The sequence below is a fragment of the Corythoichthys intestinalis genome, chromosome 20 (genome assembly GCF_030265065.1).
Source record: "Corythoichthys intestinalis isolate RoL2023-P3 chromosome 20, ASM3026506v1, whole genome shotgun sequence".
NCBI lineage: Eukaryota > Metazoa > Chordata > Actinopteri > Syngnathiformes > Syngnathidae > Corythoichthys > Corythoichthys intestinalis.
In genome coordinates, this window is record NC_080414.1 from 19178236 (window position 1) to 19200226 (window position 21991).

Below are 21991 nucleotides of genomic sequence, written 5' to 3' on the forward strand. Positions count from 1 at the left end.
ATTATGTGCATTATTCGCAGTATAAATGCTAATTTGGGGTGGGATTTATTAAGTTTTCTTTGTCCCACTCCCTTTCAGGCATTTTTAAATTTTTTAAAAAATTTGGTTACTTAATGTAAAGTAAACCAGTTGAAAGCTGATGAACTACGTCTAAAAATGAATGCAACTGCCTGAAATGAAATGAATTTAAAAAAAAAAAAAAAAAAAAAAGCTAATCTAAAAATGTAACTATAGTTTGTTTTTATTCATTGCAGATTCTCAAAAGTGATCATTAAAAAAATATATAGAAAAATAATTTTAAAAAAAATAAATCTTGAAACAAATTGAATTCAGACAATATGGGGAAAAAATAGATTTTTTATTTTTTTTTTTGGTGGGGACAGATTGCCTAAACCTAGCCAGAAGTGTATCATATTTGCCAGCACAGAACCGAGGATTTGTGACTGGAATGGTAGACCGGTTTTCGACGAGTGTCATTGGGTTGAAGGTTATCACAAGCGTGTAATGAACTGCCCTCCTGGACTCGGTTCTCTCTATGTATCTGTTTTATTGCACCTTCATCGCTGGTGAAGACGTACAACTCACCGTGCTTCTCAGCTATGAAGAGGTTCGATCTGCTCCGAAACCAAAGTGGGGCTCCAAAGAGTAACAGTATTGATCATGAAAGGCGCAGGCGGAATGAATGTCATTTGTAAACACTGGGAAAAGCAGCATGTACATTCTATGTAAAACAGCAGCGAAATGGCTGCTTTGACCTCGTCACGGTGGCCCACTCATCTTGATTGTGATTGTGACTTATAGGCCTACGGGTAATAGCCTACTCACAGATCTCCAGATAGGACACTTGTTATCGTTTGGCTGCGTCGGACTTTGACCCGTGCAGAGAGCTCACGGTGTAGAATAGAATAGGCATTGGAGTGCCACGGGACACTCAATCCACCAGATAAGGCCTGGGTTTTATTAGTTTCTGAATTATTGAAGCGCCACACCGTTGTGTTCACTTACAGGGAAGAACGTACGGTCAGACACACTCCTGAGAGGATTGTGGGACTAGTTTGCACAGATAAATGAATAGTTTTCAGGTTAGTATTTTATTTGTGGAGTACCTAATTAAGGTTAATACATATCAGGCCATGTATTTTGTGATAGTGATACTTAGCAAGATTGATGACATGATGGATTTTTCAATTATTCATGGATTCTACCTATGCAATCAGATATGGTCAACTGATTTACATTAATTTCCTCCTGAGTAGAATAGATTAGAATGGGAAGCCTTTATTGTCATTGTACAAAGTACAACGGGAGCTTTGCCATAACGTGCACCAAATACAACAAAGTACAATAACGCCAATTAAAAAAACACGCAAGTTACAGTGTACACAGATTGGGAATAAAGTAAATAAGTGACTAGCAGCAAGTGGGGATGTAGTGGTAATATAACAGTATATGACAATTACAGTACTCAGACTGGGAGGCAGGTTACTGACTTGATATGAAGCTATAATGTAACTGCTGTTCAGACTCACATATCCATAATCCCTGATTTCCTTGTGTTTAACTGTTCTGCTAATTATTTTCATAGATTAGTATTTTATTGTTTTGAATGTTCTATACTTACCTTATTGGCAAGAATATAAGACGGCCTGAGATCTGTCATGACAGAACATCGCTTCAATTATACAGTGCCTTGCAAAAGTATTCGGGCCCCTTGAATCTTGCAACCTTTCGCCACATTTCAGGCTTCAAACATAAAGATATGAAATTTAATTTCTTTGTCAAGAATCAACAACAAGTGGGACACAATTGTGAAGTGGAACAACCTTTATTGGATAATTTAAACTTTTTTAACAAATAAAAAACTGAAAAGTGGGGCGTGCAATATTATTCGGCCCCTTTACTTTCAGCGCAGCAAATACACTCCAGAAGTTCAGTGAGGATCTCTGAATGATCCAATGTTGTCCTAAATGACCGATGATGATAAATAGAATCCACCTGTGTGTAATCAAGTCTCCGTATAAATGCACCTGCTCTGTCATAGTCTCAGGGTTCTGTTTAAAGTGCAGAGAGCATTATGAAAACCAAGGAACACACCAGGCAGGTCCGAGATACCGTTGTGGAGAAGTTTAAAGCCGGATTTGGATACAAAAAGATTTCCCAAGCTTTAAACATCTCAAGGAGCACTGTGCAAGCCATCATATTGAAATGGAAGGAGCATCAGACCACTGCAAATCTACCAAGACCCGGCCGTTCTTCCAAACTTTCTTCTCAAAGAAGGAGAAAACTGATCAGAGATGCAGCCAAGAGGCCCATGATCACTCTGGATGAACTGCAGAGATCTACAGCTGAGGTGGGAGAGTCTGTCCATAGGACAACAATCAGTCGCACACTGCACAAATCTGGCCTTTATGGAAGAGTGGCAAGAAGAAAGCCATTTCTCAAAGATATCCATAAAAAGTCTGGTTTAAAGTTTGCCACAAGCCACCTGGGAGACACACCAAACATGTGGAAGAAGGTGCTCTGGTCAGATGAAACCAAAACTGAACTTTTTGGCCACAATGCAAAACGATATGTTTGGTGTAAAAGCAACATAGCTCATCACCCTGAACACACCATCCCCACTGTCAAACATGGTGGTGGCAGCATCATGGTTTGGGCCTGCTTTTCTTCAGCAGGGACAGGGAAGATGGTTAAAATTGACGGGAAGATGGATGCAGCCAAATACAGGAACATTCTGGAAGAAAACCTGTTGGTATCTGCACAAGACCTGAGACTGGGACGGAGATTTATCTTCCAACAGGACAATGATCCAAAACATAAAGCCAAATCTACAATGGAATGGTTCAAAAATAAACGTATCCAGGTGTTAGAATGGCCAAGTCAAAGTCCAGACCTGAATCCAATCGAGAATCTGTGGAAAGAGCTGAAGACTGCCGTTCACAAACACTCTCCATCCAACCTCACTGAGCTCGAGCTGTTTTGCAAGGAAGAATGGGCAAGAATGTCAGTCTCTCGATGTGCAAAACTGATAGAAACATACCCCAAGCGACTTGCAGCTGTAATTGGAGCAAAAGGTGGCGCTACAAAGTATTAACGCAAGGGGGCCGAATAATATTGCACGCCCCACTTTTCAGTTTTTTATTTGTTAAAAATGTTTAAATTATCCAATAAATGTTGTTCCACTTCACGATTGTGTCCCACTTGTTGTTGATTCTTGACAAAAAATTAAAAATTTATATCTTTATGTTTGAAGCCTGAAATGTGGCGAAAGGTTGCAAGGTTCAAGGGGGACGAATACTTTTGCAAGGCACTGTATCTGGTGCCATCTAGCGTCGTGAATGGGTATAACGTCTAGACCGCGAATATAAGACGACCTCGACTTTTTCAGTCTTATTTCAATGCAAAAAACAGTCTTATATTCGGACCAATACGGTAATTATTTTTACTGTTTTTAGTATTTAATTTTTCTAATTGTTTTATAAATGATTGAACAGCGACCATGAGTGCCAGAAAGGCGCCTTCACATAAAATTTATTATTATTATTTATTATTAAATATTGCATATGCAGTCCCCAGATTGAGATAGATGTCTAAGAACATTATTTGGCGAGATGCATGTGACAATGTTTTGGCAGTAGCAGTGCAATGACAGTGACATTTCACTGAAAACTTGAGTATGGTGACAGCTCTTGGAAAGAAACTTGTCTCTCAGTCTGTTTGTTTTGGCTGGGATGGCCCTGTCAGGCCTGCCAGAGGGCAACAGGTTGAAGAGGTGGAAGCTGGGTTGTGTGTACACAAGTGAGTACACTTGTTAGTCGTTATCATCATCATTTCAATAAATTTAATTTGTGTTGTAGTGTTCTCATGTAAAATACTTTCCTTATTAAGTCACTGCCATTGACGTCGATAAATGTCCAAACCATTTGAACTAGAGGAAGTGCAAATGGATTGGGTTTTAATCACTTTGAATGGCAGCTAGTGTGTTAAAACATATTCGACGAATTGACGTCTATGTCATTAATGGCACCTTATGCGTTAAAAGTTCAGAAACCGCAGATTTGCGCATGACTCCTTCCTTCGTTTGTTTACTCAAATACGTCACTGTCCCTTTAAGAAAGCGGCGTCCCGGCTTTGCACCCTCCCCCTTCTCCACTCCCACTCTCTGAGGCTCTCCACTCCATATGGCTTCCTTTCGTCGTCTGGGCCGTCGGCAGCAGCAGCGGCGACAACGCGCCAATCGCCATCACACCCGTGAGAGAGAACTGCTCCAATAGTAGTAATACTTGCGTTATAGCAGTCCAAGGAAGCTTCCTAATGGGGCGGCATCATAGCCCAAGGGGGCCAACATCTTGACATCCGGACTTCCTTCTTGGAGAGTCGCCGCTCGGTCCGTTACGTCCGTCCAGGTCTGCAGCCGGGAAGGGGACGGGAAGATTGTTGCATCCTCTTGTCACTTGTCAGGGTTCTCCATGTGCTTGCTGGAGGTGGGCCCGGTGTGTTTGTTGCCTATTGTGCACCCCTCAGCACATCCATTATTAGCACGAGGGTTCAGGGGGGCAAGAGCGGGTCCCACAGGCGCATTGACAGGCAACACACACACACGGCTAAATGTCTTTTGAATGTGTGTGTCTCCCCCGCCACCCACCACCCTCCTCTTGTGCCTGTCTGCGTCCCACCCATTGCTCCCCTCCCCGCCCCTTACTCACCCAGCCTCGCCTCTCTCTCATCAATCCAACGGCGCAGGACCCGCTTGCTCGTCGGCCGGATACCGCAAGGCGGATGATGAGATGTCCGGCACCACGTCGCAGGCGGAGCCCGTAGACTCCACGGCGCGCGCCGTGCTGCTCAACCGGCCCCAGACCACAAAGTTCTGCGACAACCACGTCAGGTAGGCCACATGTTTAAACAGCTCTGTTGAACTTACTGGCTGCCACTGACAGTGATAGATGCCCAATCCATTTGAACTGGGATGGATGTCACCCTCTCAGTTCAAATAGATTGGACGTCCACTAGTGATAAACTAATGATTAACTCATTTAAATTCACAGCAGTACGCAGGAAAAGAACCACATCGTTGACAGTGGCAATGAAAGCGTTAAATGCAATTTTTTAATGTCAATAAATATGACTTGTTAGCTGTATATGTATAGCATTCACAAAGTATGTGCTTTAGTAGTTTACTAATAGAAGAAAATGTCTATCACAACCACCTATTAATGGCAATTGATAAGATGTTTTAGTAGGCTTTTTATGACTTTTCTAGTCAGGCTTGATATATTTATTCAACATGCATTGAAAATAGTATCTTCAAGAGGAGAAAATTTGGCATCAAGAAGTGGAAATCCCTTCTAAACTGATGAAAAGAAATAAACTGGTCAGGGAGGCTGCCAAGAGGTCGATAGAACCTCTGGCAAGTGCTGGCTGTTTAGTGCATGTGACACAAACTCCTATCAAAAGAATCACAAAAACAAACTTGAAACCTGCCTTACGCAAGTAAGAAAAATATTAGGATTTTATTAATAATTCTTAAAAGGTATGGTGGGCGCTATTACAGCACCAAAAGAACATCATAACTGCAGTGAAGCATAGTGGAAGCATCATAAGTAGTGTTGTAAACATTGCCACATCCTTTACCTTCTGCAAATTGTCTTTTTTCTCCGTTTCTCTTAACTGTCTAAAGTCACATTAAAGGAGTAAAGAGTTTTGAAACATTTTTTTGTTGTCTAATTGACGAATGTTTGACATTTGATCAGGAGGTGTGTAGACTTTTTAAATCCAGTATTATTGCAACAAGTAAATTTTCTATTGCTAATATCTATTTAATAGAATGTTAAGGTCTTAAAGGGAAAGAGACCCTTGTAAAAGGGGTTGATAAGAAGGTTTAATAGCTCATCTATTATGTGATTATTTGCAGCAGTCCCAAAGGTGAAGCCCAGCGTATGCTCATGGCCAGTTTTTGACTTGATGTGCCGCATAATCAATACGTGCATGTGAATATTTAAGGTTCCAATTTTTTTGTTTGTGTGTAATCTTTATGTATTGAATACTTTATGATTTTTGGAGGGCTTGATATTTTTGCTTTTGTAACATTTTGTAATATTAGCGAGTGTCTTTAATTTCATCATGTATTTTTATTCCTGTAGTTTTCATATTTTCCAAAATTTGTACATTTTCATTTAATATTTTTTATCGTATTTTTTTAATCCACTTATTTTTTTGCCCAATACTGCTATTTATTATTTGCTAAATAAATATGTATATTTTGATAATATTTCTGCATTTTGTTTTGATAAAATTTTCCTTGATACATTTTTCACTGTTTTGTATTTTCCATCCAATATTTTATGATATTTTTTGTCCACCAAGTCCTTCATTTTTTTGTACCTTTAATGTATGTTTGGCACTATGGATTTTTTTTTACCATATGAACACCACCGTTTTTCAAATTTTATATTTTTAACTTAATATTTCTCGCTTTTTATAGTTTTGTATTTTTACTTTGATATTTGTGTATTTTTGCAGTATATTTTTTGTTTTCACATCTCTAGTTTTGTGTTTATTTTTCCAAAATGTTTTTGTAGTATCAGTTTTCTAACGTTTTTTTTTTCTTTTCAGAATTTATTTCATTACATTTGTCATAATATTTTGAGCATTACTTTCATGGTGAAATGTGTTGACTAACATTGGCTCATGCCACACCCTAGTCTGAACTATTTCTTTTATCAATATATGATAAATTTATCATTTCGCTAACACGACCCACCTAGTTTCCTCTCTAAAACCCATTCATCCACCCTCATAGAGAGTAAAAGTGTGCATTAGTAAGCGTGTCACTCATTACAGATGTCCAGCATTGTGTAAGCAGCTGCACACAGTGGGAGTAATGCTCTCCTGCTGATGTCTTCTGTCTTCGCAAAAAACAATCCAGGCGTTCTTAAGTTATAGTAAGAAAAAAAGGGACACACAGGTTTGTAGAGTGAGTGGATAGTAAGTGCAGGAAAGCAACACTAATGCACAGGTTGCATAAAAAGTGGTGACGGTGAAATATGGAGCTGCAGAAAGGATCCACGTAAAAGCTCTGAGGCTTTAATCTTATCAAAATCAATAGGGCTATTGAAGTGTTTCAGGAAGACCTGTGCTTCACTGCTGCATCTCCGAACCTTAATGCTATTAGCCTGGCCCCTGAAATACGAGATTTTGCGACTAATGGTGGCCTGCCAAGCCAAGAAAGTGTGCACAAATCACGCGGGCGTCTGTCTTGACTCACTGCAGTACCGTTGGGAAAATATATTTGATACATCTCCCTCTATACACGCTGCAAACTACAATTGCAAATCTTGTTAAATTCCCGCATCAGAATACGAGAATCAACAAGTCGGGGCGCATTATCCACTCTAACGTGATTATATCAGTGCTTGATGTATGAGATTTTAAAACTCACAAGCAACAGTGCACTTGGAGAACATGCACACCTTTGACAAATGGCACTTGAGTCACGACAAAAGCATTTGGCCTGCTGTGACAAAGCATTACAAGGCTAATGATGTGTGAAATGATGACATTTGAATGTTAACAGACGTACTCCTCTGCATGACCCCGCCCTTTTTTACTAGCAGGCTGATAGTAATATGAAGATATTTGCACAATAGATAATACCGAGCTAAATGATGACAGTTATTAGTATATTGTAAAAGAAATACGTCAGAATTGGCAATGAGATTGTGCACACTCCCAGTGTGTGCACTAGTGGGAGTGCTACATGTGGAAACGTTTAATACAATTGCGCAAAGTCCTGGCAAACCATATTTGATAAAAAAAAAACCCACAAATATTTGTAGTATTGTTATTTATTTTTTAAACAAAGTGCTGGATTACCAAAGGGGGAAGAGGAAAATAAATAGATGGGAAACTGAAAGAAAACAAGATAAAACAAAAGTTATATAACGAATGTGAAATTCATGAAAATTGTACAAATGTTTGGAAAATATAAAATATTAAAAGAAAAATACAAATGAGAAAAGTGAGCTATAAAAAATATTGGACATGTTTTGTAAAATATAAGTATTACAAAAAGGAAAAATACAGGAGAGAAAAAAGTTAAAAATTTTGTAAAACATTTCAAAAACATTTTGGCAAAATTTTATTAACACAAAATTGGAAGAGATAAAGCAAAAAAATATGAATACAAAAATAAACAATATTTTATGAATATACACAAAGAGAATTAGAAAAAAAACGGGAAGATTGGAAAAATTGACAGAATGTGGAATTTGGATAAAAATATGTATTTATTAGAACATTTACAGAAAAACATTTTTAAAATGTACAAAATAGGATATAGCAAATAGCAATAAAAATACAAAATCAATTTTTTTTTCATGAAATCTAGTAAAATTAATTATTTTATAAAAAGTAGAAGTAAAAAAGTTCCACATCTCCATCTTCTTCCCTATTTTTTTCTTCTCCTTTTGTACAGTCTGTTTACTTGTCATTGTGGCATAGCAGATGGTCTAAACCACAACAACTGCTCTCCGAGACGCTAAATATGCTTTTAAGTGCTACAACTCATCAAACATCACAAACAGAGCAACTCAAGTGCCTGACCAACCTCAAATATAGTCCACCTGTTCTTGTAGGTTTTTCCTGACACTAGCTTTCATCACATAAGCCTTGACTGAACATATAAAAGATCTTAAACCTTTACTTAATCTGACAAACCTGACATTTAAAAAGGTTCTGTTGTCATTATATATCCTGCGCATCATCCATTAAAGCATCACACTGCACACTCTTACCTGTCAACAGTTTTTTTACCCCCCAACATGAGTACTTAGAAAGCTTTCAGCAGTCAATACAGTGATGTGATCAATCCATTTGATTAAGATCATCAATGTTTCTGCTGTTTCGGCCACTCCAAATTTAGCTTGCACGTTCTGAGTTGGTAGTTTATTTATAGGCGTGATCTGTAGGGACATAGTCTCCAAGGTTTCAACGCTGCAGTGATTAAAACCTGGACAGCAAATGTTGTTATTGAGTTAGTGAAATGATGCATGTGAGTTAACTGTGACTTTCTCTCCCTCTCCATCTGCTGTGCTTTCTGGGCCTGCCGATAGTACCACCAAGTATGGAGTGCTCTCTTTTCTTCCCCGCTTTATGTACGAGCAGATCAGGAGGGCAGCCAACGCCTTCTTCCTTTTCATCACACTCATGCAGGTAAGCAACTTGTTAACTCGATGGCTGCCACTGACAGGAATAGACAACCAATCCATTTGAACCGTGAGTTGGTCTACTAGTGATAAACTCATTGAAATAGTTGGAATTTAGTTTTTTAAGAGTCACATGATGAGCAGTTAAGAAGGTGATTTTTTTTTTTTTTTTTTGGGGTGGTAATTCAAAGTAGGCTACAGTGGGGCAAATAAGTATATAGTCAACCACCAATTGTGCAAGTTCTCCTACTTGAATAGATTAGAGTGGCCTGTAATTGTCAACATGGGTAAACCTCAACCATGAGAGACAGAATGTGGAAAAAATAAAAACACAATCACATTGTTTGATATTTAAAGATTTTTTTTCCAAATTAGAGTGGAAAATAAGTATTTAGACACCTACAAACAAGCAAGATTTCTTGCTGTCAAAGAGGTCTAACTTCTAACGAGGTCTAACGAGGCTCCACTCGTTACCTGTATTAATGGTACCTGTATATAAGACTAAGTATAAAAGACACCTGTCCACAACATCAGTCAGTCACACTCCAAACTCCACTATGGCCAAGACCAAAGAGCTGTCAAAGGACATTAGAGACAAAATTGTAGACCTGCACCAGGTTGGGAAGACTGAATCTGCAATAGGTAAAACGCTTGGTGTAAAGAAATCAACTGTGGGAGCAAGTATTAGAAAATGGAAGACTGGTAATCTCCCTCGATCTGGGGCTCCATGCAAGCTCTCACCCCGCCGCGTCAAAATGATAACAAGAACGGTGAGCAAAAATCCCAGAATCACACGGGGGGACCTAGTGAATGACCTACAGAGCGCTGGGACCACAGTAACAAAGGCTACTATCATTAACACAATGCGCCGCCAGGGACTCAAATCCTGCACTGCCAGACGTGTCCCTCTGCTGAAGAAAGTACACGTCCAGGCCCGTCTGCGGTTCGCTAGAGAGCATTTGGATGATCCAGAAGAGGACTGGGAGAATGGGGTTTGGTCAGATGAAACCAAAATAGAACTTTTTGGTTGAAACGCAGGTTCTCGTGTTTGGAGGAGAAAGAATACTGAATTGCATCCGAAGAACACCATACCCACTGTGAAGCATGGGGGTGGAAACATCATGCATTGAGGCTGTTTTTCTGCAAAGGGACCAGGACGACTTATCTGTGTAAAGGAAAAAATGAATGGGGCCATGTATCGAGAGATTTTGAGTGAAAATCTCCTTCCATCAGCAAGGGCATTGAAGATGAGACGTGGCTGGGTCTTTCAGCATGACAGTGATCCCAAACACATAGCCAGGGCAACAAAGGAGTTGCTTTGTAAGAAGCATTTCAAGGTCCTGGAGTGGCCTTGCCAGTCTCCAGATCTCAACCCCGTAGAAAATCTGTGGTGGGAGTTGAAAGTCTGTGTTGCCCAACGACAGCCCCAAAACATCACTGCTCTAGAGGAGATCTGCATGGAAGAATGGCCAGATCTCAACCCCGTAGAAAATCTGTGGAGGGAGTTGAAAGTCTGTGTTGCCCAACGACAGCCCCAAAACACCACTGCTGTAGAGGAGATCTGCATGGAGGAATGGGCCAAAATACCAGCAACAGTGTGTGAAAAGCTTGTGAAGAGTTACAGAAAAGGTCTGGCCTTCGTTATTGCCAACAAAGGGTACATAACAAAGTATTGAGATGAACTTTTGGTATCGACCAAATACTTATTTTCCACCATGATTTGCAAATAAATTCTTTAAAAATCAAACAATGTGATTTTCTGTTTTTTTTCCCACATTCTGTCTCTTATGGTTGAGGTTTACCCATGTTGACAATTACAGGCCTCTCTAATATTTTCAAGTGGGAGAACTTGCACAATTAGTGGTTGACTCAATACTTAATTGCCCCACTGTAAATGTTGAGAATTTGTTTTTTTTTTTTTAGAGCGTGTTCGAACAATAGATATTATTTTTTTAAATTTTATGTATATAATTTGCATTTATGTAATTTTATTCATTATTATTGTTTATAGCAGTATTTTACCGCAAAAAGTTTAGTATTTATATCTATTCAAATTTACATTTGATATTTTTCGCCTGTTTAATTATTGTACTTTTCTTGTAATATTTCTTTTCTTTTGTTTGTCAATGTTTTTCAAAAATGTTTTATTTTTGTATTCTTTTGGTCTACTCACTACTACTCCTGATTAATTTTCAATTTTTGTACAATGTTTTCTATTAATATTTATCTTAATGTTAGTGTTTTTTTGTCCGTTTTTAAAAAATATTTTGAGCATTTTTTTTTACTTAGTGTTCATTAGTGGATATACTTTTGACATTTGTGCCTTTTTGTTCAGCAAATCCCCGATGTATCGCCGACCGGCCGCTACACCACGCTGGTGCCACTCATCTTCATCCTCACTGTGGCCGGCATCAAGGAGATCATCGAGGACTACGTGAGCGCCCCCCCACCGACTCAAAGACCCTGCCGCCTTACACTATTATTTCAAGGCTTGTCAACCCTTGTCTCTCCACAGAAAAGACATAAAGCGGACAACACGGTCAACAAGAAGAAGACCACAGGTATCCGCTAATGAATTAGCCTCCACTTTGCTTGCCCTTTCACAAGCGCGCAAGTGTGTGGTTTTGTTTTCCATGGACTGTTGTGCGTCGCTCATTAGGCACTTTGCTATGAATAGTGCATGAGAGCTCTCCTCTATAGGCTGACTGACAGCTGCTGTTGTCCCCTCTGTGTGGCAGTGTTGCGTAACGGAGCCTGGCAGACCATCATCTGGAAGCAGGTAGCGCTTCATTCATGTTTTTAAATGTAGCTTTAAAAAAACTGCTTTTGACTGGCTGGAACGGATAAATGGCATTTCCATTGATTTTAATGGCAAGAGGCAATTTGTCATGTTTTGCGATAGTCATAGAATGAATTAGACTTGTATCTGAAGGCACCGGTGTAGTTCATTTTAATAAAAAAGTGCACATTCAAAAGCACAAAGTATGTATAGTAAATGTATAATAATTTTTTATAGTAATTCTTGGGTTTCTTAGTGTTTAATACAAGTTCAAATTAACTACGACCAACTGGCTCACTCCTTTGAGATCTCATCTTCTCAGAGACATAGTAAGTAGGGATGTCCAGATTCAATACTCTGTATTGGTTTCGGCACCTGATAAGGCTATTCTTGGAGTATCGGACAGTATCGGATTAGGTCACAAGATCGGATCGGATTCAGTAGTAGTGTGTTTTCAAGGCAAGGCAAATTTATTTGTATAGCACAATTCAACACAAGACGATTCAAAGTGCTTTACATCACATGAGGATCCACAAGCAGAGATAAAATGATTTGTAAAAAATTGTTTAAATCAAAAAGAAATTTAAAAACAAAGACAATCGAAACAGGAAATAAAATTATACATAAAGGTCACATTAAGTCATCAAGAGAATTAAAAATACAATTAAAATCGGAAAATGGGAAAAAAATTAATAAAAAGCAAATAGCTTGTAATTTGAAATATACGGTATAAACAGTTAGTAATATGCTGTGGTAAACTGTAGCGTTTTTAGCCCTAATTTAAAGGAGCTAACAGTTTGAACATACTTCAGACCTTCAGGTAACCTTTCCAGAGGTGAGGAGCATAGTAACTAAAAGCTGCCTCATCCTGCTTGGTTCTTGTTCTTGGAACATACAGCAGACCGGTTCCAGACGACCTTAGAGGTCTAGCTGCTTCATAGGGATCAAACAAATAACTCATGTACAGTGGGGCAAATAAGTATTTAGTCAACCACCAATTGTGCAAGTTCTCCTACATGAAAAGATTAGAGAGGCCTGTAATTGTCAACATGGGTAAACCTCAACCATGAGAAACAGAATGTGGAAAAAAAAAACAGAAAATCACATTGTTTGATTTTTAAAGAATTTATTTCCAAATTAGAGTGGAAAATAAGTATTTGGTCACCTACAAACAAGCAAGATTTCTGGCTGTCAAAGAGGTCTAACTTCTTCTAACGAGGTCTAATGAGGCTCCACTCGTTACCTGTATTAATGGCACCTGTTTTAACTCATTATCGGTATAAAAGACACCTGTCCACAGCTTCAGTCAGTCACACTCCAAACTCCACTATGGCCAAGACCAAAGAGCAGTCGAAGGATACCAGAAACAAAATTGTAGACCTGCACTAGGCTGGGAAGACTGAATCTGCAATAGGTAAAACGCTTGGTGTAAAGAAATCAAGTGTGGGAGCAATTATTAGAAAATGAAAGACATACAAGACCACTGATAATCTCCCTCGATCTGGGGCTCCATGCAAGATCTCACCCCGTGGTGTCAAAATGATAACAAGAACGGTGAGCAAAAATCCCAGAACCACACGGGGGGACCTAGTGAATGACCAACAGAGAGTGGGGACCACAGTAACAAAGGCTACTATCAGTAACACAATGCGCCGCCAGGGACTCAAATCCTGCACTGCCAGACGTGTCCCCCTGCTGAAGAAAGTACACGTCCATGCCCGTCTGCGTTTCGCTAGAGAACATTTGAATGATCCAGAAGAGGAATGGGAGAATATGTTATGGTCAGATGAAACCAAAATAGAACTTTTTGGTAGAACACAGGTTCTCGTGTTTGGAAGAGAAAGAAAACTGAATTGCATCCGAAGAACACCATACCCAATGTGAAGCATGGGGGTGGAAACATCATGCTTTGGGGCTGTTTTTCTGCAAAGGGACCAGGACGACTGATTTGTGTGAAGGAAAGAGTGAATATGGCAATGTATCGAGAGATTTTGAGTGAAAATCTCCTTCCATCAGCAAGGGCATTGAAGATGAGACGTGGCTGGATCTTTCAGCATGACAATGATCCCAAACACACAGCCAGGGCAACAAAGGAGTGGCTTTGTAAGAAGCATTCAAGGTGCTGTAGTGGCCTAGCCAGTCTCCAGATCTCAACCCCATAGAAAATCTGTGGAGGAAGTTGAAAGTCTGTGTTGGTCAACGACAGCCCCAAAACATCACTGCTGTAGAGGTGATCTGCATGGAGGAACGGGCCAAAATACCAGCAACAGTATGTGAAAGCTTGTGAAGAGTTACAGAAAACGTTTGGCCTCCGTTATTGCCAACAAAGGGTACATAACAAAGTATTGAGATGAACTTTTGGTATTGACCAAATACTTATTTTCCACCATGATTTGCAAATAAATTCTTTAAAAATCAAACAATGTGATTTTCTGGCTTTTTTTTCCACATTCTGTCTCTCATGGTTGAGGTTTATCCATGTTGATAATTACAGGCCTCTCTAATATTTTCAAGAGGGAGAACTTGCACAATTAGTGGTTGACTGAATACTTATTTTCCCCACTGTATTTTCTTCCAAGGCCATTAAGTGTTTTGTCGACAAGCAGTACTATTTTATAATCTATCCTTTTTCAGTACCATTGTGCTTTTAAGCTGCTGTAAATCAAACCACTAGGCAAATAATGTCCGCTGAGTGAAACTAATGCTCCTTAGAGCATTGAGGAGGTACCAGCAGAGCTCGGTTTAATACTATAAAAAATGTTGGGTTTTTTTGCCTTATTATTGGTCTAAAAATTAAGAATCTGATTGGATCGGTATCGGCAAAACGCATCTTGAATAAAATCTGATTGGAAGTTAAAAAAAAAAATCACCATTGGAACATCACTAGTAGTAAGCATACCCAAAGAGCATGCATGCCCTCTACTGCTTAACTAAGAAGCTACAGGCAACAATAAGTCAGTAATTTATTAAAGTAATTGAATCATTGGCTGCCATTGACGGTGCTTGAACGTCCAATCCAATATGACTTATTTGCCTATTTGTTCATATCGTACAGTACTGGTATATTTGCAACGCTCCAGTAAAGCTTCTTGATTGGAACAATATGATCTTGAAGTATGCAAGCCTGCTTTGTCATAGTCCAATTAAAAGACAGATTAAAGAATGTTCCCGCTGTGCTGGCTGTCACTTGATGTCATCTCGAATGGCTGACCATTCATTTTTTCTTTGGTTGCCTTGCTGACCATCAGGTGGCAGTAGGAGACATAGTGAAGGTGACCAATGGCCAGCATCTACCGGCGGACATGGTTATTGTGTCGTCCAGGTCAGGGAGTAAAATGAATGCACTTTGAATGCAAGTTTTCTTTTCTGTGTTTTAAGTTTATGATTTGATGTGGTTCTTCTTGGTGTTCACAGTGAACCTCAGGCAATGTGCTACACAGAGACCTCCAACCTTGACGGGGAAACTAACCTGAAGATACGGCAGGTACAATCATCAACAAAAACAACCAAAAACTTTTTTATATAACATTGTAATGTAATTTTAAAGTCTATTTTTAATTAATTGTACAGTAGTTTTAGATTTTTCTAATTTACATTTGATCTTTTCAGGTATTTTTGAATTGAAGTTGTAATTAAATTGTTGTTTTCGTTTTTTAAATTGTTGTTTTGTTTTATTCGGATGTTATTTCAATTTTTTATATCTATCTTGTTTTGTTTTATTCGGATGTTATTTCAATTTTTTATTGCTATCTTTTAAAATGTCCTTTTAAATGTCAGTTTCCATTTATTATTTTCTATCTGTACACTACTTTATCTATTATGAAAAATACTGGTGTTCCCTCAGGGTCTGTCGCTGACGGCGGGCATCCAGACGTTGGAAGACCTAATGTCCTTATCTGGCGTTTTGGAGTGCGAAGGCCCCAACAGACATTTGTACGACTTCACCGGCACACTTCGACTGGAAAATCAAAAGTACGACACATACACACGTGCACTTGCACTGTTATTTAGTACATTATATAATGATTCTTTCCCCGATTAGAGCTGCTCCTCTAGGCCCAGACCAGGTCCTGCTACGCGGCGCCCAGATCCGGAACACTCAATGGGTCGTGGGGATCGTCGTCTACACGGGTCATGACTCTAAACTCATGCAGGTAAATGACAAAACATAATTTGGTGTTGGAATTCCTGCTCAAAATGTTTTTTAAAGAACTCCACCAAGGCGCCTCTAAAGCGCTCCAACGTCGAGCGGGTGACCAACATGCAGATCCTGGTGCTGTTCGGTATCCTTCTGGTCATGGCCTTGGTCAGCTCCGTGGGAGCCGCCATTTGGAATCGGCAGTACACCGAAGAGGCTTGTTGGTACTTGTCACGACAAGGTGAGACCCACAATGACTCCCACATTTCTACTGAATCACTTCAAAAAAATGTTTATCTTTCGTAAAACAGGCGACATCTCCACTAACTTTGCATACAATCTGCTGACGTTTATTATCCTGTACAACAACTTGATCCCCATCAGCCTGCTGGTCACCCTGGAGGTGGTCAAGTTTACACAGGCCCTCTTCATCAATTGGGTAAGGTTTGATTATTGTATCCATGTGCTGCCATTCACAGTATTGGTACCGGTGCTATAAGCCTATTTCTACTTAATACCAAATGGGCAATGTTTAAGTTTACATAGGTTACGAATTGATACTAAAGAAATGATTGAATTTTTCATTACCTTTTTAACTAATGCTGCCTATGATGGTGATTCATGTACAATCTGTTTGAACTGAGAGTTCTGGCAGTTATGTCAGTGTAGCAAAAAAAAAAAAAAAAAAAAATTCTGAAAAAGTAAAAATGACAACAACATTCAACCAAAATTTTTGTAATGTAATACAAAAAATAAGCAAATATAAGAAAAACATTTTAAAATTTAAATAGTCAAATGAAGAAAACAAAATTGAGAAACTTGAAAAAATGTATTTTACTGTATTTTTAAAAAGATAACAACATTACAAAACAAAGTAACGCACAATAAGGAACAATCCAAATAATTAAATGAAAAATGCAAAAAATATTTTTTAGAAAATTGAAAGTTTGGGAAAATGCCATCTTTTTCACGTCTTTCATCCTCATGCCGACATAATCGTTCACGGAATTGATGTAAAATAGCACTTTTTGACTTTTTTTTTTTTTTTACTTTCAGGATGTGGAGATGTACTACGCCGAAACGGACACGCCTGCGATGGCTCGAACATCTAACCTGAACGAGGAGCTGGGCCAGGTTCTCTCTTGTTCCACATTGCACATTTTTAAGCATAGCTTATATTTTAATCATTTAAAAATATTTTTTCTTTAGGTGAAATATCTGTTTTCGGACAAAACTGGAACGCTCACCTGTAACGTCATGCATTTTAAGAAGTGCACCATAGCAGGGATCACTTACGGGTAACTGTGTTTTTCCCTTAGGAAGCCACTTTCTTCACTTTTTCAACCTTCCAATCCCTCCAATTATTGACTAATTCTGAACTCTCTCTTCATTAATTCCACTGACTTGTTTCATTTAACGCCGGCATGCTTGACGGGGTCAACTAATCAACTCATCCGCTCGATTCCCCTTTTCGCAACCTCATTCATTACCACAGCCACTTCCCCGATCTCGACTGCGATCGTTCCATGGAGGACTTCAGGTGAGTCTAGCCGTCGTCCCTCCGCTCTGTCTGTCGACAATTACCCTACGAGGCGTGATTGCTTTTTTTGATCCGAAACGATTAGTCGTCGAACGCCGAACACGCCGACTGATTTGTTGCTTTTCGGTTTTGACAGCAATCTGCCATCCAGCAGCAACAACTCAACAGAATTCGACGATCCGACACTCATCCAGAATATCGAAAAAGACCACGTAAGTGTTTGTGGTGGTCTCCAGTTGCATATAAAGCCAAATGGCAGTGACCGACAAATTTAAAGTTTTAAAGTTATGACATATTTGCCATTCTGTGATTATTTTCCCATGATTACAGCCGACGTCCCCTCAGATCCGCGAATTCTTGACCATGATGGCCGTGTGCCACACGGTGGTCCCCGAGCGCGACAACGACCAAATCATTTATCAAGCTTCTTCGCCAGACGAGGGCGCTCTGGTCAAGGGAGCCAAAGGTCTCGGCTTCGTTTTCACTGCTCGGACACCAGATTCTGTGATCATTGAGGCCGTAGGTGTCAAACATGGAACTCTATATCGCTTCTCAGCTAGAGAGGAGTTAACGTTGTGTTGTCGTGTTCCAGAGAGGGAAGGAGATGAGTTACCAGCTGCTTAATGTGTTGGAGTTCTCAAGGTATTCTTTTGCTTTTGGAATTTGCTGGGAGCAAAATAAAAACTAAAGATTTCCCTCAACTTTTGTGTTTTAGTAACCGCAAGCGAATGTCCGCGGTTGTGAGGACGCCCAACGGGAGGCTGAGGCTGTATTGCAAAGGAGCGGTAAGTCTCATGTTCCATTGCCATTGACAGCGATAGACGTTCTAGAAACAAAGGTGAAGGTATTTTTGAGAAGGCACTGAACTCAGATTGTCTTGCTAGATAGGTAAAGACTTAAAACACACCCAAAATGGCAACGCCACCTTGACGCTAAGCAAAATCAATGACTGAAACTTGGACGCTTGATGCTAGTTAGCCTGTAAAAATTAGTTTATCAGCTGCTTTATTCATAAGCGGATTTTAAGGGGGGCCTGGGGGGGCCATATTTTTTTGGAAGCAACTTATTTTTTCTATTGAATAATAGAGAAAAATGTCCTAGCCAAAATCTGACCCAAACACAAATCAACATTACTTCAATCAAAAAGTTGCTTCAATCAAAAAAAAAAAAAAAAAATTGAATTAAAAATTCATTTAAAAAAAATGGCTTTTACATGCATTTTTTTGAGTTTCAAATTTATTTTTGTATTCAAGCACATTTTTTTAATTGAATAATAAAGACACAAATCTACCTCCATATGGCTCCGCCCAGGGGATACAATTTTTCACTGGGGTAACTACATTGGCACGACACCGGCGGGCGCACCAAATTCAGTGGATGACAATCTTGGCAAAAAGTATTGCCTAAGCAGCCTTATTTAAAATTCCCCTTAAGAATGATGGGAAACAAAAAAACACTCATTGTCAATTTATTATTATAAATACTATTGTAAGTTAATTTTATTGCTGACACTGCGTTTTTGGGTCATCAACATGTTGTGCCCCCCCGCCTCAAAAGTCAAACTCCGCTTATGGCTTTATTAATAAAGCCACACCTTTCAAAAAGAAAAAAATAGTGTCTTTTAGCCTGAAAAATTCAGCATAACCTATTTCAAATTTGCATTTCAGGATAATGTGATATTTGAACGTCTGACTGAGGACTCCCAATACAAAGAATTAACCATCGCTCACCTTGAGCAGTTTGCTACAGAAGGTGCGCGACCCAAGCGTAGGTTAGCCTATTGTTTTTCCCTCCACTGTTTTCCTCATCCGCTTCCATCTATGCAGGTTTGAGGACTCTGTGTTTCGCCTACGTGGACCTGCAGGAGGACGCCTACCAGGAGTGGCTGAAGGAATACAACCGGGTTAGCACCGTGCTTAAGGACAGAGCGCAGAAACTGGAGGAGTGCTATGAACTTCTGGAAAAGGTTTACAAAAGTTTTATGAGCTCATTTACTGGCAGTCCAAGTATACAGTATGTACAGTATAGTATTCAGAGTATGTGCTTTTGTAGTGGAAGTTTCATGACGACCAGCAGGTGGCGCAGTTGCTCTCCTTGTTACATTCAATAAAGACGTCAGAGTTAGCCGTGAAGATCCATAGGTGGCAAGAGGATTCAGAGGTTTGAGGAGAGTTGGAGATAAAAAAAACAAGGAAGCAGGAGGAGAAAGAGCGCTCAGACTTGGAGACCACAAGGCTAATTAGCCGGCATGCCAGCCTGCCAAAAGCACCCCCATAAAAGCGCAGTCAACAACACAGCAGTGTTAGCGCGCGGGGAGTGTTTGTGTGCACATCTGAGTATGTCTAATAAGCGTACATGTGCATTTAATTGCTGAGCAAATTAAAGTGAAGGGGAAGGAAGGAGATGGGGGGTTAGAAGCGGATGGATTCTTGGCATCCGAGTCACGGGGAGTCCAAAAGAGCCGCCATGGACGTCGGTGCAGTGGCCCTCGTCGTGATAATTGGAAGTGAATGATGTTCTTGGCGTGATGGGAGCCCTCACACACACACACACAAGTTGTCCTGTTCAATTTGTACTTGGAGATTCACACTCAACGGACATGAGCATTTACAGTTTGCAGGAGGTAGAAGCAACAGTAAAGGCCTGTGTAGTTTAACCAAAAAGCCAATTGTAAAAACACATCATTGAAATGGTCTCTTCTGTTGTTTTTGGTCAACCCTGCAGAACCTAAGTGCTGGATGACACACACACTCCTTACTTGGTGTATGTTGCTGTCAGTTTTGGTTATGGATGTCCCTATTACTTATTTTTCTTCCCAAGTCTAAGTCACCTGATTTTGGGGATCTGCAGATACTACTCTTGATCCGATACCTCAGCAATGTATTAAGAAAAAAATAAAATGCATAAAAATTAGGGTCGTTCCGATCATGTTTTTTTGCTCCCGAGCCGATCCCGATCGTTTTAGTTTGAGTATCTGCCGATCCCGATATTTCCCGATCCGATTGCTTTTTTTTTTTTTTTTTTGCTCCCGTTTCAATTCCAATCATTCCCGATTATTTTTCCCAATCATATACATTTTGGCAATGCATTAAGAAAAAAATGAATAAAACTTGGGCGAATGTATACATTCAACATACAGTACATAAGTACTGTATTTGTTTATTATGACAATAAATCCTCAAGATGGCATTTACATTATTAACATTCTTTCTGTGAGAGGGATCCAGGGATAGAAAGACTTGTAATTCTTAAAGGATAAATGTGACTTTGTCTACTGTGACTAAATATTGCCATCTAGTGTATTTGTTGCGCTTTCAGTAAATGATACGGTAGCCATGCCCAAATGCATGATGGGAAGTGCAACCATGACTGTGCGTATTGGCACCAATTGATATATCTTCTCTGTGTTGGGAACTAACATAGGGTGTTAAGAAAAAGATCAACTATTACCTTACTTCCCCACATTGCTTTCCCGCAATATTTCTAATTGTTGAGAGAGGGAGTTTAAGGCTTAAGCCAATTAAAAAAAGGCTCCAAAGACTGCCAAAATTCACTCTACTCATTTCACGCTGCCTTTTACCTCTATATATATATAGGTAAATCGGTGCCATTATAGATTGAACGCAACAATGCGTGAGTGGGTCGTGCAGCGATACATTTGATAGCCCTACTGTAAGCCAAAACTAAAGACTCTAGATGATAGTGTAAGACATTTTGTCTGTAACGTTAAATACAATTAGAAAACGATTTAATTAAAAAATATACTGTATATATATTTAAAAAAAAAGGCATGTCCGATATTTTTTTGCGTATTCCCCGATCGATCGGGTCCGATCACGTCATTCCACTGAAACTTGACATCTTTAATAAAAATTATATATAATTTTTTAGAAAAACTATTCTAACATCATAACATGTAAAATTGTTAGTGGGACAGTGGTTTGAACCAAGTTAAAAAAAAAAAAGAAAATATAGGTACCTATACCGTTACTTAAATCAGTAAATGATAGCTTGTGTAAAAAGGCTTCACATATATTGGTACTCATACAAATAGAATAGTGATACAAATAGTTATTATGATTATTTCAATAGCGTGAGTCAACTGAAATATGACCATTAATAGCAACAAATGGATTGAAAGTAAATATTTTCTTTTTCCAATCCAACAGAACCTGTTGCTACTTGGCGCAACAGCCATAGAGGACCGCCTCCAGGCAGGCGTCCCCGAAACCATCGCCACACTGATGCGGGCCAACATCAAGATCTGGGTCTTGACCGGAGACAAGCAGGAGACGGCCATCAACATCGGTAAGAAAAGCTCACCGCCA

At 39.4% G+C, this 21991-nt stretch overlaps 1 protein-coding gene across 5 annotated transcripts in view; it reads left to right on the forward strand.

Annotated features, from left to right (window-relative positions):
• atp8a2 (ATPase phospholipid transporting 8A2) overlaps nucleotides 1-21991 on the forward strand; it is a 67325-nt gene that overhangs the window by 7117 nt on the left and 38217 nt on the right. For 2 of the 5 annotated variants that reach the window (XM_057824135.1, XM_057824136.1), the window contains exons 2-22: nucleotides 4711-4888; nucleotides 9114-9213; nucleotides 11542-11640; nucleotides 11722-11767; nucleotides 11945-11985; nucleotides 15234-15307; nucleotides 15400-15469; nucleotides 15830-15957; nucleotides 16028-16139; nucleotides 16196-16364; nucleotides 16435-16562; nucleotides 17180-17257; nucleotides 17333-17421; nucleotides 17619-17663; nucleotides 17800-17875; nucleotides 17994-18182; nucleotides 18256-18305; nucleotides 18379-18448; nucleotides 19331-19415; nucleotides 19490-19629; nucleotides 21833-21971. In XM_057824135.1, coding sequence (XP_057680118.1) covers nucleotides 4711-4888; nucleotides 9114-9213; nucleotides 11542-11640; nucleotides 11722-11767; nucleotides 11945-11985; nucleotides 15234-15307; nucleotides 15400-15469; nucleotides 15830-15957; nucleotides 16028-16139; nucleotides 16196-16364; nucleotides 16435-16562; nucleotides 17180-17257; nucleotides 17333-17421; nucleotides 17619-17663; nucleotides 17800-17875; nucleotides 17994-18182; nucleotides 18256-18305; nucleotides 18379-18448; nucleotides 19331-19415; nucleotides 19490-19629; nucleotides 21833-21971 — 2106 coding nt within the window. Of the gene's footprint in view, nucleotides 1-3327; nucleotides 4407-4710; nucleotides 4889-9113; nucleotides 9214-11541; nucleotides 11641-11721; nucleotides 11768-11883; nucleotides 11986-15233; nucleotides 15308-15399; nucleotides 15470-15829; nucleotides 15958-16027; nucleotides 16140-16195; nucleotides 16365-16434; nucleotides 16563-17179; nucleotides 17258-17332; nucleotides 17422-17618; nucleotides 17664-17799; nucleotides 17876-17993; nucleotides 18183-18255; nucleotides 18306-18378; nucleotides 18449-19330; nucleotides 19416-19489; nucleotides 19630-21832; nucleotides 21972-21991 lie in introns of those variants that run through there. The other 3 variants (XM_057824138.1, XM_057824137.1, XM_057824139.1) reach the window with 3 other exon arrangements.